Source organism: Euprymna scolopes, chromosome 37 (genome assembly GCF_053919585.1).
Source record: "Euprymna scolopes isolate OS-2025 chromosome 37, ASM5391958v1, whole genome shotgun sequence".
NCBI classification, from domain to species: domain Eukaryota; kingdom Metazoa; phylum Mollusca; class Cephalopoda; order Sepiida; family Sepiolidae; genus Euprymna; species Euprymna scolopes.
Genome location: NC_136518.1, coordinates 80,954,301 through 80,976,865, shown reverse-complemented (window position 1 = coordinate 80,976,865; position 22,565 = coordinate 80,954,301). Strand labels below are relative to the sequence as shown.

The window sequence follows — 22,565 nt, the reverse complement described above, 5'->3', positions numbered from 1 at the left end:
AAGTCTCAAATGGTCACCCATCTGGTACTGGCCAGGCTCATCATTACTTAACTTTGGTGATCCGACGGGAACTAGTATATCAAAAATGATTATGCCATATAAAATGTGATTATGCTGTATAAAATGTGATTATGCTGTATAAAATGTGATTATGCTATATAAAATGTGATTATACCGTATAAAATGTGATTATGCTGTATAAAATGTGATTATGCTGTATAAAATGTGATTATGCTATATAAAATGTGATTATGCCGTATAAATGTGATTATGCCATATAAAATGTGATTATGCTGTATAAAATGTGATTATGTCGTATAAAATGTGATTATGTTGTATAAAATGTGATTATGCTGTATAAAATGTGATTATGCTGTATAAAATGTGATTATGTCGTATAAAATGTGATTATGCCGTATGAAATGTGATTATGCTGTATAAAATGTGATTATGCTATATAAAATGTGATTATGCTGTATAAAATGTGATTATGTCTTATAAAATGTGATTATGTCATATAAAATGTGATTATGCTGTATAAAATCTGATTATCCCGTATAAAATGTGATTATGCTATATAAAATGTGATTATGTCTTATAAAATGTGATTATGCTATATAAAATGTGATTATGCTGTATAAAATGTTATTATGTCGTATAAAATGTCATTATGCTATATAAAATGTGATTATGCTGTATAAAATGTTATTATGTCGTATAAAATGTCATTATGCTATATAAAATGTGATTATGCTGTATAAAATGTGATTATCTCGTATAAAATGTGATCATGCTATATAAAATGTGATTATGTCTTATTAAATGTGATTATGCTATATACAATGTGACTATGCTGTATAAAATGTGATTATGTCGTATAAAATGTGATTATGCTATATAAAATGTGATTATGCTATATAAAATATGATTATGCTGTATAAAATGTGATTATGTCGTATAAAATGTGATTATGCTGTATAAAATGTGATTATGTCGTATAAAATTTGATTATGTCATATAAAATGTGATTATGCTGTATAAAATGTGATTATGCTGTATAAAATGTGATTATGCTATATAAAATGTGATTATGTCATATAAAATGTGATTATGCTGTATAAAATGTGATTATGCTATATAAAATGTGATTATGTCGTATAAAATGTGATTATGCGATATAAAATGTGATTATTCTGTATAAAATGTGATTATGTCGTATAAAATGTGATTATGCCATATAAATTGTGATTATGCTGTATAAAATGTGATTATGTCGTATAAAATGTGATTATGCCATATAAAATGTGATTATGCCGTATAAAATGTGATTATGTCGTATAAAATGTGATTATGTCATATAAAATGTGATTATGCTGTATAAAATCTGATTATGCTCTATAAAATGTGATTATGCCGTATAAAATGTGATTATGTCGTATAAAATGTGATTATGCCATATAAAATGTGATTATGCTGTATAAAATGTGATTATGTCGTATAAAATGTGATTATGCCGTATAAAATGTGATTATGCTGTATAAAATGTGATTATGCCATATAAAATGTGATTATGCTGTATAAAATGTGATTATGCTGTATAAATAAAACATTTTTCTCAAAAAAAAAAAATTGACAAAACATCATTGATAATTTTCCTTAATACTTTAATAATGACCCAAAATACATGTTTAAATATTCCTTAGTTCTAGGATGGAGTCTAAATAGAATAAAGACCATACCATATGTGAAGAAAGAGTTTTATTGAGTTGTTTCTTGATCTAACCCATATGTACATGTTTGTTGAATTTAACGTTTATTCATTTAATGTTTGCTTACATTTTTAGTACTTCTTTTATTTGTTTTATTACCAACGCTAACCGGTGTTGCCCAGACATAACAAAAATGACAAAAAGTAATTAATAAAAAAATATATTGCTATCTTTCGGAATACTGTTCTTGAGCGTTATTCGTACAACATGTCTTACAACGTTTCAGCCGATTTAACCTCCGGCTTTCTTCAGGTGTACCTTGTTGAACTCAGAAATCTGCACAGAATTTTGAACGGAACATTTTCTTTAATCTACGAAGGTAGCATGCTCTCATTCCATCAGCCATGAGCGGGTAGAAGTCTCAAGTAATTCACAATTGTATTCTTAGTATCGCCTGCACTCAAGATTGAACCTTCAATCTCTAGAAGAGTGTCAATTAGAATTGAATTTTATGTAGGTTTTTGTTCCTATAACATTTTATGTAGGTTTTTGTTCCTATAAACATTGTTTACAAAAAGCTTTGTTATAAAGATGATTTTGATCATAATATTCTATTTTGGAGAGCTTTAGCTGGACAGACAAACAAACAAATGCCCTTTATATATAAACTAGCAGGGCTATCTAGCATTGCCCAAAGCAAAAGTATAATCTATTTTTATTAAAACTTCTATTTCTCTAGCTCATTCTATTCGTCTATCTATCTTTCTATCCCCTCTCTTTCTCCTCCTCCATCAAGCCCATTCCTCTCTAGCTGGACACACACATACACAGACAACTCTCTTTTATATAACAGACTAGTGGGGGGTACCCGGCGATGCCCGGGTGTCCTGAGGTAAATCAAAACTCCGGGGGGGGGGTGAATAATAATAAAAAAATGTTTTTGTAGGTGAGTATGAGAATCGAACCCATACCCTTCAGTTGGAAATCAATGTGTGAAAAAAAAACCCTGTGAGACGGTAGCCATTCAGCCACAGCAACATACAGCATAGACGTGTTTGAATTTATTTATTTAACTATAAAAACAGGCGTGCGCAATAAAAGTTAACTCTGCTGCTTCCATTTGACCTAATTAAGAAGGTCAAATAGAAGTCATGCAGCATTTGGATTTGTTTACCCAAATTTGACTGTTTTTTCCCCCAACAGATGTTGGGGAGGGGGAAAGCAGCCCCCAATTGTCCAGATTGAATAGCAACTGTCTGATATACAAGATTGATCAAAGCTGATTGCTTCTGGACGTTTTTCCCGGCGCAATGCCGAGAACGTCCGTTTGAGTTTAGTTTCAGTTTATTCATACTAAAAAGCTCAATCAACACACGAGAAGCCAAAATAGCAATAATTTTGTAAAAGTCGACGTAAATAAATCTATAAGCTACATGCGTTCCCAAATCCTACATATCTAGGACCTATATACACAGTTGTAAGCGATAGTAACGAACCCGGGACCGTGTGCAAGAAAAGCCTTTGTCAGACATACACAAAATGGTCACACACATTTTGCCTTTTATATATATAGATTACCCAAATAATGAGTCAGTATTTTCCTCCAAATTGACCCCTCATAGAATACATAATTTTCTAAATTTTAGATATTATTTATCCAGGCTAATGCAATGCTGATCAAGAAAATATGAACTTTGTGGGTCTTTATTTTGTAGTTTTTGATTTTAACTGGACATAATAACACACACATAAACTACTGCCCTTTATGTGTATATAAATAATAACAAATATACCGACTTGACGAAGAGACTACTGACTGCACATCCCCACATAATAAAACAACAATAACAACAAAAAAAAAAAAAACTCACAGTGCATCTGTTTCCATATCAAATGGAAATCGTAGTGGAGTATCTAAAGAATGCCTCGTACCAATCGCAATAAATTCTGGGTGGTTTTTGTAAATATTAAAAAATCTGGAGCCAACTGTAGCAAAAAAAACAAAAAAAAACATTATGTATTAAAAATTATATTTATTTCTCGATACATTTTAACTTAAATTTAATCTCTTAAAATTATTTAAAATATTTATGTGAACATATTTTTACAGATTTTGTTTCAAAACAAAAAAGTGTTTTTTCTAGATGGAAAAAAAACATTTCAATGTTCCAAAACCATCATTTCTCAAAAAAAAAAAAAGAATACAAACTTTGTTTTGTTTTTTTTAAATATTTTTATGCTAAAAATTTTTTTTTCATTTTATTAAAAAATTTATTTAATACATAAAAATAAACAAAAACACACACAATTATTGTTCATAACTCAAGCAAAATTACAGGGATAAAACTTATTCTTACATGGAATAAAAATATTATTAGATCATTACTGACTTGTTTTTTTTTTTTTTTACATGGGAGTCACCACTTATCAAGGCGTAAGGGCCACTCAAGGAAAAAGGTTAATGAGTGTAAGGTAGTTGGTGAGAAAAAACACTGTAATGATCGGTAGTGGTGGAAATTGGGTACGATTTGATTATTTAAGAGAACAGCTCAACAAGAATTTGTTTATATTGGACTTAAAGATGACCAGGTTGTAGTCAACTGGGAACCAGCTCTTTGGTATAGAGTTTCATTATGACAAGGGTCAAACTAAGTACAGATTGAAGTGACAATTGTTGACATAGGGCCATCCATTATGTAACGGTTGTGTGCGTTCACTGCATAGATTGTGGTCTTCTTGGTGTTTTTTTGTCTACATTTAGGGTTCGATCTTAACACTGGCCACTGGTCAATCATATGGTCTTGGTTACTGCTATAACAAGTATTTTCCGTCGAGTTTAAACCAAATAACGATGCTTTATTTTGAGAGGTATAAATGAGTCCTGGTTTGTCGACCAAACGACGGATTTACATTCAGAACTCCAAGCTCAAAACATCTCTTTTTTCTTTTTAATCTTTTTTCTGTTTTGCTCAGAATATAGTTCTCTACTTATACATAAAAGGGAATTTGTGTGCGTGTGTGTGTGTGTGTGTGTGTGTGTGTGTGTGTGTGTGTGTGTGTGTGTGTGTGTGTGAGCTTGTTTCCTATGGATTTCAAAATAGCTGGGCTGATTTTTATGAAATTTCACACAAATGTACTTACGTCTCTGGAGGTGTTCTTACATAAGTTTTCTATCCGAATGCCTTTCATAAATATTGAAAATTGATAATCAAAAAAATCTGATTAAAGCAGGAACAGCCCGATTTTGACGAAAGTAAATACATTATACAGCCTAACATCACAAGTGCATTTGAAAAGTTTTATCACCACACAAGCAGAAAAGCTCGGCATCTAAAATCAACAGTAGGTTCTTTGATAAGATAAGGGCATGTTTGGATGAACGTTTCTGTTTAGAGCATAATTGAAGCATGATACTTGACTTTTGCATTTAAAACTTTAATTCAAGCCATTATATAAAAATAACTTTATAAAATCAACAGTAGGTTCTCTACAGTGCAATGTAGAGTATAATGTATTGTGAACTAAATCATTGCAGGTGAACTATGCTGGGTACTCGACTAGAGCAGGCAAACAATCGATTTGATTGAAAAATGATCGATTTCACCAATTTTGATGGCAATAAAAGTATCGAGAAGTGTGGAACATTCTTTGATCTTCATTTAATCCCTAGCAACGAGTCTCTCTGCTAGTATATAGATATCATTGTTATTTTATGGAAAACCATACAGCAAGCCCAATTACAGATTATCAGCAATTTTATCCATGGACATAAAACAAGTTGACCAAGGAATTTATTATCTGAAGTGGTCATAATTTCAGTAGCATTTCAAGTAGCTTACAATCTCTTTGCATGAAACCTTGCTTTAAAGAGTCAATTAGTTTTTCTAGTGAAAAATCAAATTTTTTTTTTTACACGGTAGTCACCACTTATCAAGGCCCAGAAGCCACTCAGGGATAAGGGTTATTGCAAATACAGTATGTTAGCGTGGAGATTTAATGAAGCGTTTACTTAAGAGGGCGGTTCATTAGGAATTTGTTAACGTTGGATTTGAAGACATCCAAGTTGTAGTCAGGTGGGAAGCAGCCAGATGGAACAGAGTTCCACAGGTGTGCAGTTCTAAGAAAGAAGCTTTGTTCATGGAATCCACGTTTTGATTTAGGCACAGATATAGAGTGGGGGAAATTTTTCACAGTGGATTCAGCTAGACGGGTGTTTTTCGTGAAAGATTGGCGAGGGGGGACCAGAGTTTGGAGTTCAGACGAGCACGTGCCATGGAAATAACGATAAAACAAGGATAGGCTCGCAACGTCTCTTCTGTGGGAGAGAGGTTGCAGGGTAGAGAAAAGGGCATCCTCCACTAAGCCACGAAGTCTATTTTGTACTCTGTCAAGGCAGGATAGGCTGTTTTTAGCAGCTCCTGCCCAGATATGGCAGCAGTATTCCATCCTGGGATGTACCTGGCTTTTATATAGATAGAGAATTGCATCAGTAGTGAGATATCTTCTTGAACGGTAGAAGGATCCCACCATCTTTCCAGCGACCTTGGCAACAGACTTGATGTACGTGTTCCATTTCAGATCAGGAGTAAAGGACAAACCCAGAAGTTTGTCAAAACACGGGACTTCTCCTAGACGAGAGCCATCCATTTCAATTGATGCCAGATGGGGATCAGAGCGTTGATGATGTAAAGATAGGAGTTTGGTTTTAGATGCATTAAAGGTAACCAGCCACGTCTTCCCCCACTTTTAGGTGATCAAACAGCAAACCAGATATGTTTCTTAACATAGGCTTGTCGTTTCCACTAAGCATACTGTCTTCTTCATGTTTACACCTTTTCCTGGATATGCAAGGTGGAATGATGAAACTGTTGCTATAGAAAAGACAACATGATTCCATTTCTGTTTGATAAAAACCAGTTTTCTTTTTCTGTTGCAGACCATCTACTAGTTATCCAGTTGTGTACAAATCTCAACAGCGATAAGAGCCTGCTATCATGTTTGAAAGTGACACTATGTTGAACGAGCAAGATCGGGGATGCACCGCTGTACAACTCCTGCTCTCTAGCAATCCTAGTTATGACAATAGAACCATTGGTAGTATCCTCAAAATGCAAATCCAGACAGTTCGACACTTGAGAGCATGCAAAGTGTGATGAAAACAAAGTTTCCGGCACGGTTATGGTTTTTGCTGTGGTTTCAATTGAGGGCTACATGCTACCTCACATTTTCAAAGTCGTCTTGAAAGTCAACACCAAAGTGTACTTGGATGTGAGAGTTCAGCAGATAATCAGCAGATGGCTTTGGTGCTGTGGGAGGTCACGTTGGTGATTTCTCGACATATGACCAAACAAAGTAGTCCAGCCGGTTAAGATTGGGGGAGGAGGAGGGCAATGAGAGAAGGGTAGCACTCCTTTTGAAGACAAGCCTGGGTCTCTTTGGACTTGTGGGCTGGCGCTGTCCTGCTGCCACACCCAGGATCTGCCAGCAGTCACCTGATTGCACCAGAGAATCACCACATTCTTCAGCACATCCAGGTACACTTAGGTGTTGAAGCCGACTTCAAGCCGATTTCAAAAATGTGAGGTGGCATGATGTGGCCCTCACTTCAAACCACACTAAAAACTATAACCATAGCTGGAAACTTTGTTTTCATCACCCTGGGCATTTCTTTTATTATTCGTGGCAATCCAGCGATGCATTTTGAGGGTGGTGGCAATTGTCATGTTGTCATAACTTGGATCGGTAGAGAACATAAGTTGTGTATATAATTGTTTATAAATATACATTACACATGTAGATATAGTTTCAACAAAACATATAACATTTTATAAATGAACAGTTCCTTACAATAAAGGGACGGAACTCTTGAGGTTTTACATCTTGCCAAACAGGAAAATATTACCTTCATTCATCTGGGGTATTGATTGACGAACCTGCTAAAGCTGAAATAAACATCAATCCTAAGGAATGATTAACAAGCCCTGGTTGTATTTTCAGACCACTTTTATTCATAATGCTTCCCCATTGGAAGATTACACATGTGTTAGATTCTGTTTTCCCAGCGTACAGGGCAACGCTCCAACTGTCTACATCTGTCTTGCTCTCTAACTAACTGACGACTGACAAACTCTGTACATATGTAACTATTCATTTACTATTATGTAATTCAACTGACATCTTTTAACATGTGATTTTGAATCACGTTTTCGATCTGTTATTTTTTAAGCATATTTGTTTGATAATTCTAACATTCAAGTCATCATGGCCGCAGTCTTGGTTCTTTTGTTCTATTATTCCAAATTCTGAAACCTATAACATATTTGTCATTTGTGCACAAACTAATTCTGCAACAAACCGACAAACAATAACATTCTTTTATTTAACATTTTAACTTTTAATAATAATACTCGATTTTCCTAAATCGACTATCAGTAAGGTAACCCAGTGTCGCCCCGGCATAATCTAACAATACTATAAACATGGTTTGTGTAGATGAACAGAGCTATCCTTGAATGTGATATCACCCAGCGTCTTTTGGAGTTTTGATTCCAATTCTGATTCTTTTAAAAAGTTATAAATTTTGAATGAGAGATTTGATGCTTTTTAAAAGTGTTTAAATGACTGTAAAATCCCAGTTAAAAAATCTCTAAAGCATTTTGAACCTTGAAGCTACTTATCTGGATTTTCTTTGCCACTGTACAAAAAAAAAACCTTTTGTGTTGCTATCCCATAATTCTTTATTTCTATATACATGCACTTTGACTTGTTGCAAAATCGTTATCAAAGTTGATTATTACATACTTGTTATTACAATTGATGAGCGTATAATTGTAATTAAACTTCATTAAACGTGACTAAAATTATTTGTTACATAATTGTTACTGAAATGGATTGTTATATGATTGGTTTTCAAATAGATTGTGTATTTCTCATTGTAACCACATCTCTAACTTGAACTTCAACAAAAATGAAAAAAAAAACAATAACACAATTTCATCTTACCTTGTCCAGTGGAACCAATTATCAGGATTCTTTTTCGGTGTGGAATGCATTGAACTGCAGGCAAACCCAAGTGTTCTACTATTTTATCCTTGTCTGAAATGATTACATTTTCTTCCGGATTTTCGATTGGCCATGTAATTGATAGGATTGGATCAAATACCGATGCAGAAAGCTGTGGAACAGATGGCTCAAAAAAGCCGCCCTAAAAATATCAATCAAATCAATCAGCTTAAGCAATAGATATGCCATTGAAAAACATCAATTAAAGAAAGATCAATAAAAGGAACTTGAGAAAGTATTTTACAAGTAAAAATTGAGCAATAGATACGCTATTGAAAATAATTTATGAAAAATCAATGAAAATAACATCAAAGAGAATTACACAAGTAAAAATTGAACCACATACGTCATTAGAATCAATTAAACCTGATTGATTTTTGTATTTAACTGACTTGATATATGAATTATACAAGTAAAAATTGCTCCAGATCGATTTTTATATTTAAACGCATTACGAAAGTGAAAGTTGAAAGTAGGTCATTAGAGTCAACTAAACCTGATCAATCTTTGTATTCAACTTAACTAATATGTTAATTATAGAAGTAAAAACTGATACAGATCGATTTTTGTATTTAACTAAACTCATACATAGATTTCATAAGTAACGGTTGAACCACATCGAACAGCAGATTTAATTAACCTGATATATGAATTTTACAATTTGACACCAACTTTTTTACAACTCGCATCTTTTTATATATTATTTTTTATTGGAATCCTTGGAAACTGTCATGGTTAATCGCCTGAAGAAGGCCTGGGGATGAGTTGGGCGAAACGTGGTGAAGCAACAACAACTATGAAGATGAGGATAACCGTTTGCAAAAGAATGAATACACAAACTCAGATTTTGCTCGGAACAGTGATCATCTGGAAACCATTTAGAGACATACAATAAAGTAAACGCATCCCTTACACACCTGCCACACTCTAAATGCTTTGTTTCCCTCGGCTTCAATTCAATGAAGCCTTGATAAACTTGATAAACACTAGTGATAGGACGATTCCAAAATCTTTTCCAATTCCGATACCAGTACTGATTCCAATTCTTTTAAAAGTTCTAGATTTGATATTTTTTAGAAACGTTAAAATGACTATAAAATCCGTGTGAAAAATGCGCAGAGCATTTTAAAGCTTTTGATAATCGACTGTAAATTCCTTAAATATGTAATCTTTTATTGAATACTGTTAAAGTGAAATAATGTCCAGACGTGATGTGATAAATGGAAGATGTTTATTCAGAATACCGACGGATGCGACGTCTCCAAGAGGAGCACTGAACTGTCTTGATCCCTTCCGCCCACTGGTGGCTCTCCTCCAATACAAGGGGAGATCATCAGTCTCTCCTTGGGCAGGGTAAATAGGATGGGACATTAACAAATACATCATGTTGGTTTCATTTTTTATTGTCAAGAAAAGAAAAATTAAAAGAATCGTTTTTGGAATTGGAAAGTTTATTTGACTACATTCACTGCTACAAAAGGCTTGCTGTCTTGGGAGGGGCGTTTCCAGACTGTTTTCAAAATTTAGAAATATTTGCTTCAAGTTAAATTTTTTTTTTAAAGATATCATGTCTAATTTTCATAATTTCGTCCTGTTTCTCATTCTCGTGTTTTCTTGCTATCGTTCTTTTCCTCAGTCTCTCCTGCCCTTTTTCTCTCTCTCCCATTCTCTTTCTCTCTCTTCACTCTCTTATTCTCTTTCTCGTTCTCTCTCTCATTCTTTATCTCATATATATTTACTATACTTATAAAAAAAAAAACATAAAACAGTTAATCTCAAAGTTTTATTTCTTTTCTTTTTCATTATCAAATGTTTAAAAAAAAAACAAATAAGTTTGAATTAAAGAGTGGGGATCACTAAAATCACATTCTTTTGCCTCGAATGAAGTTGATCACACTCCATCCAGGCTAAATATAAAAAGATACCCTCTTCCTCTTCTCCTTGATTGAAAGTCGTTATTGATAAACACTAGTGATAGGAAGCGTTCAAAATTATCCACAATGTTGGCCAGTAAATATCTGACCTTTGCTAAATATTAATAAAACCATCCCAGATCATGCAAGAAATTTCTTTTTGTGATTTATAGATATAAAGATATTAATCTGCGTAGAAGAAAAATGGCTGCATTAAAAAAGGACAAATTGGGGGAGGGGATAATGAGTCAGGTATTCAGCAGCCGAGATATCAAATCCAAGTTAAGAGGTGGTGCGAATTAGGGTGTCAGTGAAAAGGAGTCCTGTCTATATTTATTTAGATTATACTCTTCTCTCTCATGGAGGTTGAAAATGTTTGCGACTATCGTGAATTTCTTTTGACATTCAAACAGAACATTTGAAGATTGACCCGCTAAATGGAAAAGACAGATTGCAAGAGAAACAAACAAGAATTATCTTTGCTATTCAACGAAATATGCGCATATATACTTAGTTATATTTTGGAAAAAAAGGATTCCAGCAGAGTGCTCTATCATAAGGAAAAAATTCCGAAAATGAGAGCATATTTTCAGAAAGTTCAGATAAGACAAGTCATTGGTACCATCGGCTTGAAACCTGATAATAGGGAACCATTTTAGGTCGCCATATCAAGCTCTCTTTAGCCGATACTCATATTAGTGGCCTGGCAAGACAACAGGGGAGACAACCAAGCAAAAAAAAAAACCCTAAACAAAATTTATCTCAACTTAACAAAACTAAAGCTGCCTTGCCAGGATACTATATATAAAAATGTAGGCAAATTTGGCCATATTTTATTGGTTTGAAAATACAGGTTCTTTTTTACCAATTGTCATAAAATTTTAACCATGGAATAGAATAATCTAAAATAGAATAATCTAAAATAGAATAATCTAAAATAGAATAATCTAAAAAAGCCTGAAAATTTTCATGCAGTTTCATTCCATAGAACCAAAGATATGAGCATTTCAATATTCAATTTGGCTATAAGTATAGATATATCCATATATATATATATATATAATTATTTCATTTAATCACATAAATTAATATACAAAGTTATCATTTTATGCATAAATTTTCAGTATTTATTTCAACAGTGCTCGATACATATGTAGAGCTAGGTAGTAAGTTATGAATATATATATATATATATATATATATATATATATATAAAATATATATATTCTCGTGATAATTTGTCAGGCTTATGCCATAAGTTTGATGAATTCTCACGAGAATGAAACGTGAAATATTCTGTGTAGCTTAATTGCTATATATATTTTCATAACTTACTATATATATATATATATATATATATATATATATATATATATATATAGCTATACCACGTTTTCTGGCAATTTTATAAGTTCTAAATCTTAGCGAGTTTTGATCAGAATTTAACAAATGAAGGCTTGTTGGAAAGCTAATGACTGGAATTGTGTAGTGAGCTAAGTGACATTTGCCCTTAACGTTGCATATTAAGGGGATCATCCAGAGCCTATTTTTGCCACTTTTTTTACAGTCATAAAATGTTTCAATCATAGTCATTTGTTTTCCTAGTTTTGCATATGAATTACAAAATATCTGATATTTCCCCAAAATCTCAGGCCTTGATGGAGGGGAGATTAAAACTTGCTGAAATGGTTTCCAGTGATCTGAAATAACAGCATGGAGAGACTTGATTCCAAATATATCTCCCCTCTTTGGTTTTCATACATAAAGAAAATTTCACAGTGTTTCAAGATTATTTGATATTGGAGATATTCATAATCGTACCCTATTTCCAAAAGAGGGAAGATATAACATGAGAAATATTTGGAATAAAGTCTTCCTTTGCTGTTATTTCAGATCATTTGAAACCATAGCAGCAAGTTTTAGTCACTCCTCCATCAAGACCACTGGTTTTTGGGGATATATATATATATATATATATATATATATATATATATATATTTAAAGTGATGGTTGTGTAGTTCCAACGAGAGAAAAAAATGTATATTTAAAAGAGTGTAGCCATCAACAATTGTGGGTTTTTTTTAAAGGTTTTCATCATATTTTTATTTTAAAATATTTTTATAACATGTTTGGAGTATGTATATATATATGTGTATGTACGTGTATATGTGTGTATATGTATCTTCTCCTACCTATTCTCCACCTATTCTTGTGTGTGTGTGTGCGTGTACTTATGTCTGAATGATTAAGCGCATATATACATGCGGGTTTTGGTTGGAAAAAAAAAATAAATAAATAAAATAAATAAATAAATAAATAAAAAAAAATAAATAAATAAATAAAAAATAAAAAAAATAAAAATAATTAACCAATATGTGCCTGACGTGTTAGTGGTGGATGTGTGTGTGTGAGTGTGTAGGTGGGTATGTATATATGTATGTTCCTACATATATTTCTATGTGTATGCGTGTGTGTATGTGTATATGCCTACGTGTGTGTGCGTGTGTACATGTACATGTATGTATATGTATGCGTGTGTGATTGTGTGTGAGTGTGTGCTATACATGGGGAAAGAAAATCTTAAAAAAAAAACCTAAAAAAAAACATAAAAACCTTCACCAAATTGACCAAAAGCGCCCTCTTTGAATCTAACTTTGACCGGACACTTTGAACACTTACAGTTGGAGACAGAATGTCTTAGACCACACATCACTCTGAAAAACACATTTAGTATCAGCGGAGGTAAAAATAACTCTTCAAACTCCCATTTAAAGAAAAACTTATTACGAAAACATCTGAAGAAAGCACACCCTAAGCTCGAAACGTGTTATAAAAATATTTAAAAATAAAAATATGATGAAAACCTTTAAAAGAAACCCACAATTGTTGATGGCTACACTCTTTTAAATATATATATATATATATATATATATATATATATATATATATATATATATATATTATATATATATTGTTACGACCCAGAATGTCTAGGGGTAAAAGTCGTAGCACAAAATATAAAAAAATTATTTAAAAGAAATTAGTTTTCCCAGGTTTTTAGATACGGGAGGGATATATCCATTTTCTTGAAAGACATTTATAAACACAAGACAGGATAAACACATCCAAGTAACAATACCGAGGCCAATGGAAAAATTAACACAATTTTATTTACATATATATAAAAATATATTGTAACGAAAGTAAAAGAGAATGTGTAACTGGATGAACAAACAACTTGAAATAGATTCGAGAGAGAATTTCCGCGCAAAAGAAATAACAGTTCACATCCTGTCGTCTGCTTGTAACTCCAAAATGGAAGGATGTCCTTTTTGTGTTTTGTTTTTATAGTCGTTTTCATATATGAGAGAGAGATATAGAGAGAAAAATAAACAATCGACTCACTCAGCGTCGGGTTTTAAATATTTCTGTCGCATTCCTTTCTTTTGAAACAATTTCATTCCTTCTTCTATATTGAATACATCGTCATTCCTCATTATCGCCTTTTTTTCGTTTTCTCTGTCATCAAAATATATCGTTCATTTCTTCGCCGTCGTTAGCATCACAAACGTCGTCACCATCGCCAACACTGTCGCTTCCCTAACCCTCCTCTTTGGCTGCTATGTCGTCACTGTCTCGCCACCCTGCGCCACTCCTTTCCCTCTCTCTAATGGTATACCTTTCTCTCTCTCTTTGGCATCCCGTCTCTGTATTTTCGTATGTTGTCTCTCTCTCTCTCCTTTTCTTTTTCCGAATGTTTACAAATTCACTGAGAGCAGATGACAATATAAAACGCGATAAAACAGAATTTTCTCTCTCGACCTTTTTTTTTTTTTTTTTATAATATTAAAAGTAATTATTGTCTCAAATTATATATTTTTTCCACATATTTGTAACAATATATATATATATATATATATATATATATATATATATATATATATATATATATATATATTATTTATCTTTTAATGGTGTTCTAATTCACTATTTATATACAAAGAAATCTTGTTATAAATCCTGTGCAACTCTAAGTGGGTTTTCTTGTATAAAATAGTGATGCTTTTTTTCTGGGTGATATTATTATTAAATATTCCTGCTCTATCCATGATATTGAGCACTTTGGGTTGAATGACGTATATCACTTATTTGATATGATACTGAATTGTCACTTGTATTGCTCCTGGGCCAGACTATGTACTTTTTCTGGTGTACAACATAATAACAAAAAGACAAAGAATTTCTTTTTCCCAGGTTTTTGAACCAATTAATTTTTTTTTTTTTTTTACACCGAAATAAGATTTAGGATGATTTGCTGTAAGAATGCGAAAAAATATTTTAATAATAATTTCAAATAATTCCAACATTTTATATCACTCAATAGATTTGCATAGTGAAATTTAAAAAATAAACAAAATTTTATGACAGTTTCAAATTAAGTATAGAGGCCTGGAGGGGACTAAATAAACTATATTTAGCCATGTATTTTTAATGTTTGATTTGACGATTAAGTGAAAGGTTTAATATTTTTTTCATAAGTGATATATATATATATATATATTTGTTGCCTACATACCCCAGAAGTTAAGCAATGATGAGGCTGGCCAGTACCAGATGGGTGACCATTTTGGGAATGTTAGGCATCGTATGTGTTGAAAACAACTCCTGCATCTAGTATCACTGTTGGGCTAACACAGGTCAATAAACAAGAAATTGCCAAAAGAAATTACCATCTTTTTAGCAAAGTGCGCAGTCATTTATTGGTTTTTCTTTTTTGGTATCGATTCTTCAAAGAATTTCCAATTTAATGATATATTAGATTTATTGGGCTCACAAAAAGAAAATTATTAATTTATTTTTCAAAGATTTAAAAGTAGGGTTTTTCGTAAAAATAATGAAAATATATATATATTTTTTTTTGCTAATCTGAAAGATAATAATTATTATTAACATATTCAACGAATTTCACATTTCAAAACATAAAAGATGAAAAATAAAGCACATTCAAAATTTGGATTTTCAACCTTAAAATCTGATACGTGCGCAGTTGTTTTTTTATCTACAATCCTCACACTCCCCACAATACAATATATTTTGCTCAGTTTCGGCTGATTTTTATTTTAAGCATATTTGTACCCACAAATAAAGAAGTGGGGGCTTTGTAGGCAAAAACAATATATATATATATATATATATATATATATATATATCGATTATAAAAAAAAAGTACATTATTATAAATAATCAGTGAAAATTTTGTACTAATTGGATAATTACTTGATTTTTGGTAGATTTTTAAAGAGAAACTCCGCGAGAACATACTTACTCCCTCCTTTCATTTTGGCTGTGCGCAATATATATATATATATATATAGATAGATAGAGAGAGAGGGAGAGAGAGAGAGAGAGACAGACAGACAGACAGACAGACAGACAGACAGATCCTTTAGTGGTGTCCTTATATACTGTCTAAAAGTAATAGTTCTCATCTTAATCATATATTTAGAAGACTAATTAATCTATTTATAGTTAATCTTAAGTTATTGTTACAAAACATAATATTGGTCAATTGACCAAACAAAGGCAACTATTCTAAGTATGATCATGCATCATAGAATAGACTGTTTTAATGTTTTCAAAAATATTTTCCATTCAAAGACTTGCCTGGCAATAAATAACAGCAGCATCTTCCTCCAATGCAAGATAGCCATGGCCACAATGAGGAGGAATTAATATCTGAAAGCCATTGGTCGATGTTAGATTAATGGCTGCCCACTGAAGATAACTGGGAGAGTCCGGACGCATGTCCACCACAACATCATACACAGATCCGCGCACGCAAGTCAATAACTTTGCATAAGGAGAAATGTGCATTCCGCGTACAGAATTCTGAAAAATGTGAAGAAGAAAAAACCTTTCAACAAATATTTTTTTATTATTCATTTCAAACATATTTTTTAAATTGAACAAATCATCGAATAAACGTTACTTGGATGTTTTAAATAAAATTAGATAATAAATGATGGCTGAATAATAATTATACATAGGAAATAAATAATCTGGTGTATGTGAGTGATGTGGAAGGACTTAGTTCCAGGTGAGTAAAACTTTTTGCTGCCTTCTTCATATTTGAGAGAAGCAGTTAAGTCAGAATAAATGTAATCATTTACATATAGAGAAAAAATGTAAGAATATATCTGTAAAATTCACTTTGGAAATTGCTTAAAGTGTTCAGTGTAAAAAATTTACATAAGAAGTATGTGGTTATTTTCATTTTGATTGAAGTTTCAGAGTAAAATCGAGATTACTTTATTATATAGATGAGAAGGTTTATTTTCTTGTATACACTTTTTCAGAACAATAATTGCTTTTGTAAAATGATTGACACTGAATTATAAAGACATCATTAGAATTATTAATTTTTTATTTATTCTTGCAAACAAAACAGGCAAAGAGATGAAAAATAAGCACACAACAAATAAATGTTACCAAAGGCAAGATACGTTACTCTTCTACCTAGTTCGATAAGTTTTTTGTGCTTTAACTTGTTTTAAATCGTTTATGTACTTCGAAACAAAAGTAGTTTCAAGTCTGTTGAGTTAGAACAAAAAAAGATGGTGTCTTGTTACAGCTATGTCGATTAACTAAATGTTACTTAGATGATTTATATAAAATTAAATAATAAACAGTGGCTAAATAATTATACCTCTGAAGGAAATATGTAAAATGTTTTTGACTTGTGATGGGGGTATGAGACGAATGGATTCGCCAATCATTTTTATAACCAATAGCGGTGTTAAACAACCAATCAAAACGTCGCAAAATTATTATAAAAATCGTTGAATTTTGGATTCAATCAGTTCGCCATTTGCTACGTCACGGACCACATTTAATTCTTCGCCGCTGATTGGTTACTGATCTGAACTACGCCGCCATCTTTGTTCAACATAATATCTCAGAACTTAAGAGGTTAACTACGCGACGGACCGCATTTGATTCTTGGTCGCCATCTTGGTTACTGATCTGCCATCTTTGTTCAACACAAATGTCTCAAAAATTAACTCAATGTATGCGAGTGATATGATAGGACTTAATTCTAAAAGAGTGATATTCTTTGTTACCTTTTTATGGGAATACATGTTTGATTGAGAATCAGTTTAGTCGGAATAAATGTAATATATTATATACGGAGATGAAATGTAATAATACTTTCGTAAAACACGCTTAAGAAATTGCTGTAAGTGTTGAGTATTATAAATTTTCATAGGAAGAATTTAGTTATTTTTACTTTGATTGAAGTTTCTGTAAAACAGAGATTACTTTATTATATAGATGAGAAGATTACGTTTTTGCATACACTTTTTCAGAACAATAATTGGTTTAGTAAAATGATTATTGATTGACACTGAATTGTAAAAATATTCTCGATTGTTCTTTTGTAATGTTGTCCAGGAACCAGCACGTTGTAATCTCAGTTGCAAAGGAGACAAAGAACAGGAAATAACTTCAACTTGTTACACTTGTATGAATATGTATGTGTATCCACGTCACAGGCTGTGATCATTCCCTCGTTGTACAGATCCAAAATTGTTGTTTGATTTGGTTAATGCTGAAATAAAGGAATTCTCCTTCCAAACAAAACCACAAGGAGGTGTTAGTGACTCAGTGTTTATTGACACAGCCTAAATGTGTCACGTTTGAATCCGTTATTCCACAGAAACACTTTAACTTGAAGCACTAATTGATCTTGAATCATCAAGTGGTGTCCTGCCTGATAAAGCCATTGACGCCTATGACTCTCCATCTTTATCTCTCTCTCTCTCTCTCGAGGCATTCATTAATTCATTGTTGCTCATCATTTTTGATGCTGCCCAGGTATTCAGACTGTCAATGTTTCTCGTTCTCATCTTCTGCATCTTCTACCCATGATCTTTCCTGTCACACTAATCTGTTCTATTCTGCTTTTTCTGAAGACATGACCATGAATCTCATTTGTCTTTTCTTTTATTTATATGGAGCTCACCACTTATCAAGGCCCGGAAGCCACTCGGGGATAAGGGTTATTGCATGTACAGTAATCAATGGGATAGTATCTTAGTAATCATTAATATTGGAGACTTGATAAAGTGTCTTACCTAAGGAGGCGCTCCATCAGAAATTTGTTTATGTTGGACTTGAAGACATCCAAGTTGTAGTCAGGTGGGAAACAGGCAAACAGAAGAGAGTTCCACAGACGTGCACTTCTAAGAAAGAAGCTTTATTTATGGAATCTACATTTTGATTTAGGCACAGATAAAGAGTGGGGAAAATTATTGACAGTGGTTTCAGATAGATGGGTGTTTATCGTGAAAGATTGGCGAGGGGGGACCAGAGATTGGAGCTCAGACGAGCACTTGCCATGGAAGTAACGATAAAACAAAGACAGGCTTGCAATGTCTCTTCTGTGGGGAGAGGTTTTTCGTACTGTTCTCATTAAAGACCTTTCTGCGTTTGCCATTTCTAATACCTCCTGACTGATGTTGAATTATAAAGACATTATTGGAATTATTACCTTTTTAACTGTTGCACATAAACAAAAGAATTAAAAGGCGTTCAGAAAGTAAATAAAATGTTACTAAAGGCAAGCGCTTGCATTACTCTTCTACCTACTTTGATAAGCTTTTTATGCTTTAACTAATTTTAAAACGTTTATTTACTTCAAAACAAAATTAGTGACAAGTCTGTTGAATTAGAATTAAAAAATAATAGCTACGCTCCATAATCAAAAATCAAAAATTAAATACTGAAAGAAACACATCCGATGAAGGACACGAATCATGTGAAAATGTAATTTATATTATTTTATTGGAATCCTTTGAGATGAGTAATTTGCATGTTTATTTATTTATTTGCAGACTGTTATCCTTATCTTCATAGTTGTTGGTTTTCTTGTTTTACTACATTTCGACCAACTCATCCTTTGGCTTTCTTCAGGTGGTTAACTGCGACGGGATAAGAATGCTGAGTCTCCTAACTGTATTCTCAGTAATTACTGCTTTCCATAGTTGCTGTTGTCTAACCACGTTTTGGCTAACTAATCCTCTAGCCGGCTTTGGGTAGGATTGAAACTGTTATCTTCAGACAATGCTCACCTGGAACCATAGACATTTAATGTCTCTATCCACTGTGCCATGGGCCCCGAAGACTAGAGGAATAGTTGATCGAAACGTGGTGAAACAACAACTATAAAGATGAGGATAACAGTCCACAAACAAATAAATAAATGAATAGTATTTTGTTTAATTTTCGATTTTTGAATGATTAAAAACAAAAAAATAAATATACAACAAATGTTACCAGAAGACTGCCGTCTGGCTTCCAATCAAACTCACTCAAATGATAATGTAACCCCATTTTTTATTTTGAGCTTTCTCAACTGTTGATGACACTGGTTACTTTGTAGGGCAACAGACCTTTTGTAACAGAGCTGCTAGTGTGATCCGATCGTTTGTTGGATTAGGGTTACTTGGTTTGTCAGGGAGGGAAGACGTTTCTGGAACAGTTGTTACGTCCTGAGAATAGCAATCAGTTCCCCCGGGTGTTAGACACGATCAAACGATAAGCACATAGATGATAGAAACATCAACAGGTCGATATAGTGTCGGCTATAGCCGGCTAGCATAGGTGTGGTTGTCAGATCTTCTTTTGGTGCGTTAATGGCAGGCATTCTTTATGACAAGGACTGGTTCTTTGTTGCTGAAAATTAACACTTGTACAAAACGGTAAACAAACACAGTTTTTTATAAAAATATAATTCTTTTATTTAACACTGGAGGAGCATATTAAACTGACCAGACATGCCAACGAGTTCACAGCCAAAACTGCGATGTGTTTGCTTTCGATGAAGTCCAATGCTTTGACTGGATTTTTTAATACAATTTAATTCTCCTCTCTTTCTTAAGAGAGAGAGAGAGAGAGAGAGAGAGAGAGAGACTCTTATCTACCTTGATAAGTTTTTTTGTGTTTTAACTGATTTTACAAATAAAATACAAATAAAAAAACGAAGTTATAAAAATATAGTTGGCTTGCATTAGCGCAAAGAAAAAATGACTTCAGGCAGAGGCAAATCCGCTACTGTCATAATTTCAAAAGCAATGGTCAAAGTATAATGTTGTTCATTTTTTTAACAGTTCAGAATAACCTTTCGTAACATTTTAACCCTCTAGGGGCCTGAACATATTAACACTTGAACAAAAATTCTGAAATTTGAAATTATAGATTTTATTGGATCAAGAATCATGAATCTGAAACAGAAAGAAAGAAAGAAAGGAAGGAAGGAAAGAAAAATATTTAAACAGGTCGATGGTTATGTTTTGATTTTGACATTTGTAAATTACATAAACAACTTGGCTCGAATCATACCTGACTGTGCCTAAATCAAAACGCGGATTCCATGAACAAAGCTTCTTTCTTAGAACTGCATGCCTGTGCCTGCTTCCCACCGGACTACAACTTGGATGTCTTCAAGTCCAATGTTAACAAATTCCTAATGAACCGCCCCCTTAAGTAAACACTTCATCAAATCTCCACACTAACGTAATGTACTTGCAATAACCCTTATCCCTGAGTGGCTTCCGGGCTTTGATAAGTGGTGATCACTGTGTAAAAAAAAAAATGCAAATCCGGACGGTTCCACCCTTGAGGGCACAGCTCAACACATCAAACGATCTTTTCTGACTACGGTTATGCCTTTGGTGTGGTTTCAAGTGAGGGCCACATCATGCCACCTCACATCTTCAAAGTCGGCTTGAAAGTTAACACCAAAGTGTACCTGGATGTGCTGAAGAGTGTGGCGATCCCCTGGTGCAATCAGGCGGCTGCTGGTAGACACTGGGTGTGGCAGTACGACTCAACACTGGCCCAAGAGTCCATAGAGATTCAGGCTGGACTTCAAAAAGAGTGCTATAACTTTGTACCATTTTCTCACTGACCCCCTCCTCCCCTGACCTGAACCTGCTGGTCTACTTCATTTGGTTATATGTTAAGAACATCACCAACATGACCTCCCACAATACCAAAGCCAACCTGATCACTGCCATCTGTCGAGTATTTGCCAAGTTCCAGCCAGCGCTTGTGGAAAAGGTATACTCTCAATTCCAGACTTGTATCAAGGTGGTGATTGAGGCTGAAGGTGGCTACATTTAATAGATGTCAGCTTTATTACATAATTAAGTGACCAGAATTGATTTTTTCAATCAAAGTTTTAAAATACAGTTGTAGTATTGATTTCTTTTGGGCGACTTTATCGTTCCACCTTGTAAAAAGTAAACTGAAAGTCACACGTATGATTTGATATGAATTTTTTTAAATTTAATTTAATTTCTTACATTTTTCTTTTTCATAAAATTTCTAAACAAACAAAAAACACCAACAAAATAAGGCTTTTACATAACTGATTCATGAAAAAATTTTAGGATGTGAAATGTTTCAAAAAAAAAAACAAAATGGCTGACCTTATGATTAGCTGACCATGTGACTTGTTGAACAGGAAAATGTCTTCTAATATCTTCAGGGTAAGTATTCATATTGAACAATTCGGCAAGATGTCCTCTCTTATCTTTATGAAGTTTGATATGAATGAAGTAAGCATCTTTTATGTGAAGTGGAAGAAACTCCATATTTCTTGAAAATGTTCTGTAAATTCAAAAAAAAAAAAAAAAATCATAAAATTTAAAGAAAAAAACTAGTGCATAAAAACAGATTTTTTTGTTTTTGTTTTTAAGCTTGGACATTTCTGTAAGGAAATGATGTATTCAAAATTATTTTATTCAAAAATGAAAAATAAATACTTTCAAATATTTTATCTTTTAAGGTCATCACTTAAAGGCCATCTATATATATA

At 32.9% G+C, this 22,565-nt stretch overlaps 1 protein-coding gene across 3 annotated transcripts in view; it reads right to left on the bottom strand.

Moving 5' to 3' along the window:
- LOC145261247 (spore coat polysaccharide biosynthesis protein SpsK-like) overlaps positions 1-22,565 on the bottom strand; it is an 89,741-nt gene that overhangs the window by 24,922 nt on the left and 42,254 nt on the right. For all 3 annotated transcript variants that reach the window (XM_080119633.1, XM_080119632.1, XM_080119631.1), the window contains exons 2-5: positions 22,177-22,357; positions 16,349-16,573; positions 8,712-8,913; positions 3,581-3,695 (exon numbers count right to left, since the gene is read on the bottom strand). In XM_080119633.1, the coding sequence (XP_079975759.1) occupies positions 3,581-3,695; positions 8,712-8,913; positions 16,349-16,573; positions 22,177-22,341 (707 nt within the window). In that variant the 5' untranslated portion in view covers positions 22,342-22,357. The remainder of the gene's footprint in view (positions 1-3,580; positions 3,696-8,711; positions 8,914-16,348; positions 16,574-22,176; positions 22,358-22,565) is intronic.